Source organism: Hyperoodon ampullatus (genome assembly GCF_949752795.1).
Source record: "Hyperoodon ampullatus genome assembly, chromosome: 4".
NCBI classification, from domain to species: Eukaryota; Metazoa; Chordata; class Mammalia; order Artiodactyla; family Ziphiidae; genus Hyperoodon; species Hyperoodon ampullatus.
This window is the reverse complement of record NC_136917.1, coordinates 60,026,416-60,040,435: the sequence shown is the minus strand read 5'-3', so window position 1 is coordinate 60,040,435 and position 14,020 is coordinate 60,026,416. Positions and strand designations below refer to the sequence as shown.

The window sequence follows — 14,020 nt, the reverse complement described above, 5'->3', positions numbered from 1 at the left end:
CATCTTGCTAACTGCCTCCAATATAAGTGAACAGACCATGTTCTAGTTTTTTTAGTTTTATTATTTTGACTCAAGCACTTCTGCTGTGCTGATAAAAACATGCTTCTATAACTACAAACCTGGAGAGTAAACTAAGGCCAGCAGACTACCTAGACATCTTTATGCCACTATTGTAATTATTCTATTTCAGGTATTCTAAAGGCTAGTCTGGGCAAAAATCATAGCTCAAGATTACTTTGATATCTTCTGGAAGACACCTCTCAACACGTTTTTCTTTCAGTCTTTTCAGAATAAGTTCAAGTGTTGCTTCCTTAGATGGCTTCTTCTCCTTCTGAATGACCCGGGATTCATCTTCATTCTCTTCATCTTCATGGTCTAGAGAAGAGCCAAAGCTTTTTGGAAGAGTGTTACTACGTGGACGTGTCTGAGGTACAAACTCTCCATCAGAGGTTTTGTGTTTTGCATCTACATTTCAGAACCAAGAGGGTAGATCAGTAATACTGATTTTAGCTAAAATAAAGCGAGGTCAAAAAAGATGCAAGAGATGCAAAAGCAAAGTATACATCAACAACACACAGGCTCAGATATTTCAAAGTCACATGAAATATTTAAATTATATATATACACTGAGAGAACTATATGGTTTTTCTTTCAACCAATATTCATATAAAGCCGACTAAAGTAAGATGCTCTGATAAGCATACAGTAGTAAACAAACAAACATGATCTCTGTTGTCATGGAGCATGTATTCAGGAAGTAAAAAACAAAAACTAAGTAATCAGATTAATAAAATAATTTCAATGAGTGCTAAGTGCTATAAAGAAGATAAAATAGAATGATGTCACAATGTTAAAGAAGTGTGCTTTTTGGAAGAGCAACTCCTTTGGATGGAATTGACAAAGAAGGCCTTTCTGAGATGGTGACATCCTAGTTGAACATGGATTTAAAAGGAGCTAACCTAGCATAGAAGATTTAGGGGAAGAACATTTCTCCCCAGTTGAGGCAATAGCCAGGGCAAGGTCCCTAAACCATGATATATTTAAGGAACAGAAAATGAGGAAAAGTGATAAAATGGGCAAAGGGCAGAGTATAAAGGGCCTTGAAAGCCTGGGTAAGGGGTTTGGACTTTATTCTAAAGTGGAAAGGGAAGCCCACTGAAGAGCTATGAACAAGATAGTAACATAGTTTTTATAAAAGATAATTTTGGCTGCTATGCAGAGAATGCACTGTAGGACAGTAAGAGTGGAAGAAAATTGGGAAATTAGTTAGGAGGCTAATAATTTAATGACACTCATTAGTAATACATTCAAGGTAGTGATTCTCACTGATGGTTGGAAACTGGTGTTAAATGAGGAAAATTTTGACAGAATTTTAAGGGAAAATTCTAAAGAAGTAGGAGAACTTATGTAACCATAAGAATGTAAATAAACTCAATGACAATAGGGACCCTGTTTGTCTTGTTCACTGCTACAACCTCAGATGTCTTCAAGTACTTGGTATTTACAGACACTAAAATTTCTGTTGAATAAATTCAAATGAATAAACCAAAATGTGATGCTCCAGATTACAAACCCACACTTGGTACAGATAATTTTTTAGGTATTAACAATTATTAAAAAGCATGTTCACTAAACACCCACAAAGGAAATATACCTTAGCATGTGCTATACTGGACTGACACCCAGTAACACACGACCTAGTTTTTGATTCAAGACAACTTACAATTTAGTCTTTGTAGTATAAAAGGCTGATGATTATTCTTAGCCTTAGATGAAATACCCACCAAAAATTCTTAATACCTGCCTAAACCCAAAACTGCTTAATATTTGAAATGTTTCATATAAATTTCATAATACAATACCACCTGTGCATATATAATCTAGGGTACCCTTCAAAAGACTATTACTAATAAAAACACATGAAAGACTTTTGGAAGAATGTAATATAGTATTGCAACTTTGACCATAACTACTAAAAGAACAAGAGAACTTTTATTTTGCCAGATAGTGTCCAAGGTTTAAAATTATCAAAAATTATAACTATAATTCTCAGATATTATTATAAATATTTTAAAATGCAATTATATTAGAAAAATGGCACATTTTATACCTTTGATCTGCTTTCGCAGTTTGGTGAGCTCTGTCATCCATTTTAATACCTTTGGATTGGCTGCTATATCACTGTAGGAGGGCTGAAAAATTAAGAAAACAGAATCACTGATTAGGCACTCATCAACCCCCTACTGCGCTAAGTCCCTCTCTGATAATTGCCTTTGCCCAAAGGAGCTGCCTGGCCCAAGGTTACAACCCTTCCTCCAGAGCAGCCAGCATCCATGACTGATTATGTGCAATTAAAAAGGGCTGGCGGGAGCTCCCCTGGTGGCGCAGTGGTTGAGAGTCCACCTGCCGATGCAGGGGACACGGGTTCGTGCCCTGGTCCGGGAAGATCCCACATGCCACGGAGTGGCTGGGCCCGTGAGCCGTGGCTGCTGAGCCTGCGCGTCCGGAGCCTGTGCTCCGCAATGGGAGAGGCCACAGCGGTGAGAGGCCCGCGTACCGCAAAAAAAAAAAAAAAAAAAAAAAAAAAAAAAGGGCTGGCGCCCTCATCTCAATTCAGGTCAATCCTGAGCAGCCATCCTAGCCTGAGACCCTGTGGAATCTCCTCTACTAAACCACGCTGGCCTCACTCCTTACAGCTGCGATTCTCCCTAAACACTCCCTTGGAAATCATATGCACTGAAATCTCTGTCTCAGAATGTTTCCCAGATGATCCAACCTAAAACAACCCTACCACTATAAATCTACTCATAGATAGACAGTGGTCTTTCATAAAGATAGTTTAAGAGATTTGTTAACATCTCAATAAAATTAAGATATGAAATTCTAAAAAAAGAAAGAGAATCCATTTAAACCTTTGTGGGTAAGCAATGGTTTTTTGTTTTTTTGTTTTTTTGCCACGCTGCACAGCATGCAGGATCTTAGTTCCCTGACCAGGGATTGAACTCATGCCCCCTGCAGTGGAAGCGTAGAGTCTTAACAACTGGACCGCCAGGAAGTCCCAATGGTTATTTTAATTTATGCCCAAATAGTATTTTATAGTTCCCATGGCAGAGATTTCACTCAATCCTCATTTCATCTTACTTTAAGTAGACAGGGCAAGATATTAAGTAAAGCTCTCTCGGAGGAGGGCCTATGAACTTGCAGAAGCCAGATTTGAATATGGGTCTTCCGACTCCAAGTATAGGACTTTTTCCACTTCACATGTTCTAATTATTAAATATCTCATCCCTCCACCCCCACCTCCCCTGGCTACCTGTGGTTTTTCAGAGAGCACAGCATTAACGTGATTTGTCAATGTAAAGTATTTGCTTTAAGAATTCTACAAGCTGTTTTCCAATAGAAATATAAAAATGCAATGGTGCAATGGCAAGAATACTGGTCTGGAATCAGAAGGCTAAGGACCTATATAATCTCAGATCTACATGATCACTTTCTCTGGGCATCTTAGATTCGTTCTCTCTCCCAGGAAAGAGATGCACTAAAGCTCTCCAAGAAAGTTCCAACAGATCTACCTCACAGTGGACAATGCTGCAAACTTACCTTGCTATTTCTTTCCCTTTCAAACTGTTCCTCAAATTGTCTGATTTTTTTCTGAAGTTTCTTGACTAATTGATATGGTGTTCTGTCTTCTCTTTTTTCATCTTTTGAACTAAAAGATGATCTTCGAATCCTGAATTAAAACAAGAGGTAAATACTGTTAGTTAAATCTTTAAGTTATCGACACCATCTCTCTTATTATCCTGATAAAACATGATACTATTACCAAGAAGTATATTTTTAAAGTGAAATTAAGTCCCTAACACTAAAGGACAGGTAGTAAAAAGAAACTTGAACTATGTTAGAGGCCACAAAATTAGCTAACACAAGTAGCGATGAAAACAATTGGGAATCATTCAAAAGTTGTTTGGGCAAAGGCAGAAGAGAAACAAAGACATCTAGCAGCTCAGAGCTCTTTTGGTGTTCAAACTGCAAAGGAAAGGTTCTAACTTTCAGGATCAATTTTAAGTTTTGACAATAAAAATATACAGTATTGGTGAGCTCCACTTGCGGCTTCCCTTCCAGAGTTCCATATTTCAGTAACAAATGAATAAAAACACCATGGAAAGATGTCTTATTGGACAGCAAAACCCAAAAATACCTCAGTGAACTCAGAATTTAGGGGCACCCAAAATAAAAAATTACAAAAGCATGCTTCATGAAATAGGGGAGAAAGCTCTCAACTGCAGGTCTGGAGGATTAAAATCTCTCAAAGGACCTGGGTATGTGATAGGATTCACCTCCTGTAAGAACATAAAAGTCATATACCTAGCAAAAGAAAGTGCTTTCGATGAGGAATCCAACGTTTCTGGATCATGTAGGAAACGCTGGCTTTGCCCAAAATCTAAACTCCGGTGTGATAATACTGGAGGACAGTCCTCTTCCAGAGGATGATGATTCATTCTTCCAGCTTGTGGAGAGAGTTGAGCTTCTCCAGACTCAGAGTCTTCCTGCCAAGACTTAAAAGCAGGAAATGGCTCTGCAAAACAAACACAAAGAATAGTACCATGGGTCTCTTGGTTCCACATGGAAAAAAAGTCACGCAATATCAGCTATATGTTCTTTAAACCTTTATCATTATGTAGTGGTTCATATAATAATTATGGGTTACTAGGGTCTTCATAAAGCCTACTATAGTTTAAAATTATCTGAGCTTCATTTTTCAGCTCAGAGTTCTAATTTCACATAAGGAGTTAAACTTTAAATTTCTGAACCCAGTCACAAAGCAAGAAGGGACACTGTCAAGCTCTTTAAAATTAAAATGACATTAAACTGTGGTGGTTATTTTCTGCTACAGGATTCCTGTGTATAATACATATTTTAATAATTAAACACCCAGAAGTATGACCAAGACAAAATTTAATAGCACTACTCCCTCTTAAGCACATTTATTTTATTGGAGTTATCCTGTATGTTCTCAAATGAAGCCATGTTAAGATATTTGATGTCTTTGCACAAATAAGGTTTGATTACATACAGAACATATATAGATAAACACACAATCCACAAATATACTCCAAATACAAAATTATCTTCAAGTATCACTGGATTCAGGGTGGGGATTGGGACTTTTCCATCTACATGTTAACTTTATAACTACAGCGTAAAACTTTGATACTGTGGCTTTCAATAGCAAAAATAAGTTAAGTATTTCTGGATGCAAAAATGGCTTGACAGTGTCAGAAATCAAGAATGACGTTTTCTTTTTCTTCACACAATACCTACGGATTGCTACTAATTTAGTTTAGCTTTACGCATTGCCAATTTAAAGCATCACTTTTTTTCAGGGTAATAACATAATTAATTTAGTTTTTAAAGCCCAGATCAATCTGATAACTAAAAATTGAGTACTAAGCGTGCAATCCCATAATAAACCCAGCAATAAAGTGATTTTCAAAACAACCCTTGTACCTGCTTCCCAGAAAATAAGTAACTGGTAATAAACATTTTATGAGAAATCTCCTGTTTTAAGAAAAGAAGGAACTAACAAAAACAATATTTTCTGGGTATCATCTTTAACCCAGAATAGTTTTCCTAATATATGGGGACAGCAGGAGAAGGGCTAATAAAAAGGCAAACAAAGTGAACCATAAAAAGGCAAAAAAGCTAAACTATGGCGAACCATACTTACCCTCCCCATCTCTCTGCAGATGCATTGTTTTGAAATCAATGAGGGGAAAAGTGATAGGGCATGACGCTAATAAAATGGAAAAAATGGCAAAAAATACTAAAGTGAACACACAGCACAGTCAGAACAAACCATACACATAACTAACACAAAGCCAAAGATACCAAAAACATTTCCCTAAAACCAGTTAGGCATTCTGCTCAAAAACTTTATTCAAAGAAATTACTACTAACCAAACTTTAAAAACAAACACAAACATACATTTCCGTTTCAGCAAGCAAGGCAAAAAAAAAAAAAAAAAATCAAAGTAGTGCTGTTCTATTAAAACTCAAACATAAAACTGAAGAAATGGAAACTTAATCAGGTACTGTTGAAGCTTTTCAGTATAAATGATTTGACAGAAAAATATTTCCTTTAGTTTGCTCTTTGAAAAGATCCCACTGTATTTCATTCAAGAGTCAGGAGGGAAGAATCTGAAGTAAAGATGTTGTCTACTTACATTAAAAACCAAGATCTTTGGATGGCTGCTACAAATGCATACTGGTGGCAGACATGTGCTACCTGCTTGCTAACTGCATTCTGCTGACTACCCTTTGAACAATACAAAAAAACAAAACCCACATACTTAGGGAGATTGAGGTGGTCCTCCATTTGAAGTCACCCCACTTCTCTATTAAGAGTCATTTCAAATGGGGTATGTCTCTGATTCCAAGGTATGTAGGGTCTAAAGTAATTGGTCTCTTAAGGAAGACTATTATTTAGAATATCTTGACTCCCAGTTGTAGAAAATCAGTCTCTGTATTATGGGGCACAGTTGGAAAGAACAACATGGTCTGCTAACAGCTACTCTCCCAAGCACATGCAGAGTTCATGACTGAGAAGTTTACTCAGATGTCTACTGCTCTTGGCTCTCTGAAAGTCACTGACCCTTACTCCTGGAAGAGCCAGAAGGAGGTCTACGAGGACTTGTCACAGCTGTTGAGCCAGGTAGCTAACAGGGCAGTTCAGACACTGAAAATCAGGGATCAGGAGTACATAGTGACCTACTTTCCCTACCACCACAAGTTGTAAAGGATGGATTCTGACAAGGCAACAAAAGAGAGCCTACCATCAGGGTCTCTTTGGGGAAGCCTCCAGAAAGCTGAAGCTGGACAGGGAATGTCCTATCTCCTCAGACAATGGAAAACAAATGGTCTTCTATGCTTAAAACTTAAGATCAGAACCCTCAGGACAAAGACTGTAAAGGGCTATTTATCTGCATCCTCCAAAAAGAAGCAGGATTAAATCCTCTGTCAGAATCCCAGCTTCATCTTTCAGACTCTTTTCCTACTACAGCTCAAGGGATGCTCTGTTGACCACCACTCCTTTTCAGTGACCATGCCAGGATAAATAACTAAAATGGACATCTGATCTTCACTGCCACCAGAATGCTAACATATCCCTAACTCTGGGGAGCATCTTCATAAATTCCAAACATCCTGAATAACCCAGAACAAAGTAAATGGAAGACAACTTCCTGATTTAGTCTAAGTTAAGACACATAATATGCCATTAGGCATGCCAAACATCTAGACCAAAAAAGGGGGAGGAGGGGGAGGAGGAAAGACAGCAGTAAAGATTGGCACAATGATTTGTTTGGGGCTTTTAGAAAATTGGCTATACCTTAAAAATAAATAAATAAAAATGTTCCTACTGTGATCAGGTACATAGACTTGAGGTGGCAAAAGGAGTCCATGGTATTGGCATTGCAATTCGTCTTGTTATTGCTACTGTATGTCACTGGCTAACTTGCCAAAGGTGAGATTACCAAGGGATCTTCATCCAAGTGAACAAATATACAACTTTAAGATTTCTGAGTGGTCTCCTTGTCTCTTTATATAGGAAGGTGTATGATCCAGAGGCCTCCTGGATCCAAGTTTGCTTCTTACTTCCACTCCCAACCGCAACATTTTATTTGAAAGTTTACAAACACACAGCAAAGCTGAGAGAATTTTAAAGTGGACATCTATATACCAAGCACCTAGATTCTACCATTAACATTTTACTATACTTGCTTTATAACATTCCCATTCCATTAACTGTCTTATTTTCTTCATGGATTTCAAAGTAAACTGTAGATACCTGTATACTTCCCCATAAACACTTCTGCATGCAAATCATTCACTGAAGTTCAGTATTTATTTATACTTCTTGCTTCTTTTGATTAAAAAAAAACTTACATACAATGAAATGCAAGTCTTAAGTATATATCTGCTGAGTTTTGACAAATACATATACCCATGTGGCTTGCCTTTTTAAATTAAACTTAAAATTTCTCTCCTTTGTAAAATTTGTTAAGACCCTGTTCCCATACCTTCATAACCTAATACAGAGATACAGGGATAGAGTACAATATGTGCTTACAAATAACCTTGAAGATAATTTCTTTTTAAATGTATTCCTGATGATTATAAAGAAAAGGTATATAAGCCCTCTGTTCAAAGTGGTGAGATCCCCGAGCCCTAACATACCAGACTTTCAAAAACTGGGAGACAGCACCTGGTTTAACAATTAACAAAATCCTATCCTTGATTTTATTTTTTTCATCAGTTTTAACATCCATCTTCAGAGCTAATGGATAAAATAAGAACTTCTAGTTCAAATGAGATAGTTGCCCCATAATTTCATTAGTGCATTTGAGTAAAAATAGTCACTCACTCTTATATGAATCAAATAAAAATGAATAAGGTTGCTAAGAAAAGGGCAGTAATCTCATTACTGCCTTAGGTAATTTCAGTTACAAATAACATTATCAGGAAAATAATGTGTGTGGGTAAAATTACCTTCCCATTTATCACCGTCAGAAACATTCTTCAGATCTAAATGTGGAATTTGGACACATGCTGCCTCCCCTTGAACACCAACACTTTGACCTCCTGGCACTTCTGATTCAGTGTTGGCATTCAAATCACATATCTTGCTACTAGAATCCTGTATTTTAAAATAAAGAATACATTTCACAACAAAGAAGCTTTTCACACCCAGCTTAAAGACAACCAGCATATATCCCTGTGTAGTCTTCATTAGTTTACTGTGCCTACAGTTAACTGTCCCACTCCTACCATTCAAACTATTTTCAAATACAAATGTGCAGTTTTATAATACATCTTACTGGAAGACAAAGTTTGGATCCCAAATTGAGAAAACTGTTTTCATAACTAAGTTTCTTGTAACCAAAAGTGGCAAATAACACAAAAACAAAAACAAACAAAAAAACTAAAGTGGCAAATCAAGTTGCTGCTTAACTGTAAAACATTTAGTAAGAGTATTTACATTTCAATCCCCTTTAAGCCTATTAAACCCAAGAGTTAAAGGTCAGATACAATAACTGGTAGATTAAACCTAGTCGAACTTTTAAGAACCATAAGAGAAAAATAATTCTTACCAGAATGAAGTGTGACAATTTATCACTGTCAAATGACAAACATTCTTTCCTAAAAATCAAGTAAAGTTATTAGTCTTTTAAGAATAAATTGGTTACTATCATTGCATATTTCTTACCTAGATTCCTCTCTTCCTCATACAGTTAGGATTTATAGGGTGAGAGCATAAAACAACAACTGGACATATGCCCATTCTTTGGAGCCTTATTATCTGAAAATCACACACTACTGAAAAGATCCACAGAATCAGTTCAGGTTTAGAAAAATTAAGTAACATTTACCACCCCTTTACACAGCCACTCCCCCAAAACAAAAACACTTTAAAAGGAAAAATATAATCCACAATAAATAAAAACCAAAAGAACTGAATGTATAATGGAAAAGATTCTATAAAAATAAATATTAGTTTTAACCAAATAACTTTATTCTCTCCTACTCTGGGACATTTTTTTCCTTTTTAAAGATTTTTTAAAGGTATAGCTATATACCTATATTTTAAATCTGATGGTATTCTATTACAATCAAAACAAGGTTACTACTTCTAAACCTCTCCTTCCTAAAAACATAATGGTAACGTGTAAAAAGGAAATTTATAAAATCTCAATTCACTTCTTATTTCCCCATAAAAATTAACCCCCATCTAGAACAAGTGTTAAAGCAAGCTGTCACAAATGATCTCTACCTATTTGACCAGTCAACACACAGTATCTAGTATCACAGTAGGTTATCAATATGCCGACTGCGGGAAAGTTCTCCTCCCCAAAGACACTGGGGCAATTTACAAAGATACTCACTGGTGCTGCTCCTACCCTGCCATAAAAGAGTGTGAGTAAAAGAACTGCAAGAAGACAGGTCTTGATCTAAATATGGATTCTTGCTGAGCATGAGAAACAAACTAAATTCCCTGGGAAGCAAAAGCCCTCTTTTGCTTAGAGTGGGAGCAAATGGGGGGATGAGCTAAATTCTACCCTAACAGACTAAAAGACTTAATCACCTAAATTTGAGAAACATTGAGTGTTAAACATGCAAAATGTAATCCACTTAACCAAGAAAATCTCTGGGTCTAAAAACAAGTTTGCTAACCTATACATAAGTTGAAGGGGAAAGAGCTTTCTTGAAAAAGATTGAGTCCTCACTAAATGGATCCTTATTGTTCTACCAAATCCAGATGTCATCATTCTGGGGATGCCTGTTAATGCTGTTAATCTTTTATCTTCAGCCCATAGCTCCAATATTCCCTGGGCTGGAAGAAGATCATTCCTGCCTCCTGAAAGGAAGCACAAGGAACTGCTGTAAGCAGGAAATCTGTGGACCTTCAGAGTATGGGGACGCTCCAGAGACATGGCTCCAAAGAATTTATGTGCCCTCAGAGAACAGGTTTCCTACCCACAATTAAGAGAGACAATGGCATTAATGCAAGTTTACCCTTGCCAACAGGCTATCACCAAATTAGTAATGCTGTATGGGACTTCTCAGTATTTACAGTCTAGTCTCCAACTTCATTACTAATGTGTTTTTAGAATATCAAATCATCATTCTGGGGCCTCCCTGGTGGCGCAGTGGTTGAGAGTCCGCCTGCCGATGCAGGGGATACGGGTTCGTGCCCCGGTCTGGGAGGATCCCATATGCCGCGGAGCGGCTGGGCCCGTGAGCCATGGCTGCTGAGCCTGCGCGTCCGGAGCCTGTGCTCCACAGCGGGAGAGGCCACAACAGTGAGAGGCCCGCGTACCACAAAAAAAAAAAAAAAAAAGAGTACAAATCATCATTCTGAAGAAAATTATAATACACTTCTTAGCAATGTCTTAAAGAATCATAAAAAGAGTAACGACACCCAAAACCTACTTTAAAACATTCTAGAAAGTTTCTGTTTAAAGGGACTTTATCTACCGAGTATCTATAGGGACTACATATGGCTGAAATACTCATTGCCTCAAGGATCCCCCTTCCATTACTGCTGGCCAAGGACAAAAACAAGCACCAACTGCATAGGACTGTACTGGGACACATGGAGGAGTAGTTAGAAGGGGAACAAAAACATCCCTACATATTTGTTGATGCAACTATGTTACAAACTTTCAGTTAGCTATCCATAGTTCCAAGACTATGAATTAACTCACTGAAATGTATTCAGAATATCAATAAACTCCCAAATTGTTCTACAAATCAGCTGAAAGTTTTAAGTGTCTCCAAGAAGGCTGTGTTCTTCCTTCTGAATGTTTTCCAAGTTATAACTAATGTCTGTCTGAACCTGCATCTACTTTGAATATTTATGGACATTTAATATGCTTTATACTTACCATCAAAACAAAACATTTGGTTTTTTAAGATCATCTAAAATGTATGTTATAATAGATAGCTTCATCTAAAAAATTCACCCCAGAATCTGTAAAGAACTCCAATTCTCAAAATGAATAATTAATTAGCAACAACAAGAGAAAATGCTTACCTCTCAAGACAGCCATCTTCACCATCACCATGGTCACTGCATGGCTCTAACAGTATACCTACAGTCTGACAAAAAGAACACACCACCATATTAATGGAGTTCCCATCACTTACATATGAGAGGAAGTTTCTGATCTAAATTAGGATATTAGATTATAAGTTAGTCAGATGCCTCTCTTTAACTACTACTTATAATAGTCTATAGACGTTAGCATCTCTTTTTACAGAGAGTAATTTATCTTCCTCAAAACCCGAGTCTTATGCGTGTTTGTGTGTGTGTGTATAAAATGAGGACCCTGCATTTCTTGCTACCCCAGCGGGCAATAGGTACTGCTACTACTATCACATTCTTTTTCCTTCCTTAGAATTCTCTCCTCTGAAAATGATGGTCTGCTACTTCTCTTTCTCCTCAGCCATGAACATACAGGTTGGTTAACTTCCTAGCAGGTAACAGAGGAGTCATGCAGTTCACCAGATCCCTTTATTACATATAATTGAAATAACACCTCTGAACCTCAGAAACACATGAGAAGGCTCCTGCATTTTCCAATGGGCTTAGTGACATCACCCCATGCTTATTCCTCCCTTAAAATAAATACCTCCCAAGTCTAATGCAAATGTCTTGTGCATTACTTCAAACTATGTAAACTTTTTAGTGTCTTTGATGATCACTTCTGAAATCAACAAAAGCTTTGATCTTCTTAGATTCTTCTTAAGAAACTACCACTTGTGCAGTTTTGTTTAATATGTAAGACAGGCAGTCTGTAAAAAGCTATTAAAATACTTCTGTCTTTTCCAACTAGATAACTCTGTGAGGCTAAATTGGCCTCATGCACTAGAAACAAAAGAACCTACAGAACAGAGAATGCAGAAGCAGGTATGAGAATCCAGCTGACTTCTGTTAAGGCAGACAGACATTAACCAGATTTGTAGATATATATAACAATGCCATGCCTCAAATTAACTATTTTTAAAAATAGCTGCTTTTGAGCAGAAGTAAGAAGAACTACAATCTTGCAGCCCGTGGAACAAAAAACACATTCACAGAAAGAAAGACAAAATGAAAAGGCAGAGAACTATGTACCAGACGAAGGAACAAGATAAAACCCCAGAAAAACAACTAAATGAAGTGGAGATAGGCAACCTTCCAGAAAAAGAATTCTGAATAATGATAGTGAAGATGATCCAGGACCTCGGAAAAAGACTGGAGGCAAAGATCGAGAAGATGCAAGAAATGTTTAACAAAGACTTAGAAAAATTAAAAAACAAACAAACACAGATGAACAATACAATAACTGAAATGAAAACTACACTAGAAGGAATCAATAGCAGAATAACTGAGGCAGAAGAACGGATAAGCGACCTGGAAGACAGAATGGTGGAATTCACTGCTGCGGAACAGAATAAAGAAAAAAGAATGAAAAGAAATGAAGACAGCCTAAGAGACCTCTGGGACAACATTAAATGTAACAACATTCACATTATAGGGGTCCCAGAAGGCGAAGAGAGAGAGGAAGGACCCGGAAAATATTTGAAGAGATTATAGTCGAAAAATTCCCTAACGTGGGAAAGGAAATAGCCACCCAAGTCCAGGAAGCGCAGAGAGTCCCATACAGGATAAACCCAAGGAGAAACACGCCAACACACATAGTAATCAAATTGGCAAAAATTAAAGACAAAGAAAAATTACTGAAAGCAGCAAGGGAAAAACGACAAATAACATACAAGGGAACACCCATAATGTTAACAGCTGATTTCTCAGCAGAAACTCTACAAACCAGAAGGGAGTGGCATGATATACTTAAAGTGATGAAAGGGAAGAACCTACAACCAAGATTACTCTACCCTGCAAGGATCTCATTCATATTCGATGGAGAAGTCAAAAGCTTTACAGACAAGCAAAAGCTTAGAGAATTCAGCACCACCAAACCAGCTCTACAACAAATGCTAAAGGAACTTCTCTAAGTGGGAAACACAAGAGAAGAAAAGGACCTACAAAAACAAACCCAAAGCAATTAAGAAAATGGTCATAGGAACATACATATCGATAATTACCTTAAACGTGAATGGATTAAATGCTCCAACAAAAACAAACAGGCTTGCTGAATGGATACAAAAACAAGACCCATATATATGCTGTCTACAAGAGACCCACTTCAGACCTAGGGACACATACAGACTGAAAGTGAGGGGATGGAAAAAGATATTCCATGCAAATGGAAATCAAAAGAAAGCTGGAGTAGCAATACGCATATCAGATAAAATACTTTAAAATAAAGAATGTTACAAGAGACAAGGAAGGACACTACATAATGATCAAGGGATCAATCCAAGAAGAAGATATAACAATTATAAATATATATGCACCCAATATAGGAGCACCTCAATACATAAGGCAATTGCTAACAGCTATATAACAGGAAATCAG

General features: G+C 37.2%; 1 protein-coding gene across 10 annotated transcripts in view; it reads right to left on the bottom strand.

Moving 5' to 3' along the window:
• FAM13B (family with sequence similarity 13 member B) overlaps positions 1-14,020 on the bottom strand; it is a gene marked incomplete at both ends in the record, with an annotated part of 63,269 nt that overhangs the window by 8,814 nt on the left and 40,435 nt on the right. For 5 of the 10 annotated variants that reach the window (XM_079702141.1, XM_079702144.1, XM_079702146.1 and 2 more), the window contains 7 exons: positions 236-465; positions 2,111-2,192; positions 3,601-3,730; positions 4,366-4,576; positions 8,548-8,695; positions 9,150-9,198; positions 11,594-11,658. In XM_079702141.1, the coding sequence (XP_079558267.1) occupies positions 236-465; positions 2,111-2,192; positions 3,601-3,730; positions 4,366-4,576; positions 8,548-8,695; positions 9,150-9,198; positions 11,594-11,658 (915 nt within the window). Of the gene's footprint in view, positions 1-235; positions 466-2,110; positions 2,193-3,600; positions 3,731-4,365; positions 4,577-5,728; positions 5,795-8,547; positions 8,696-9,149; positions 9,199-11,593; positions 11,659-14,020 lie in introns of all 10 variants that reach the window. The other 5 variants (XM_079702143.1, XM_079702145.1, XM_079702147.1 and 2 more) reach the window with 2 other exon arrangements.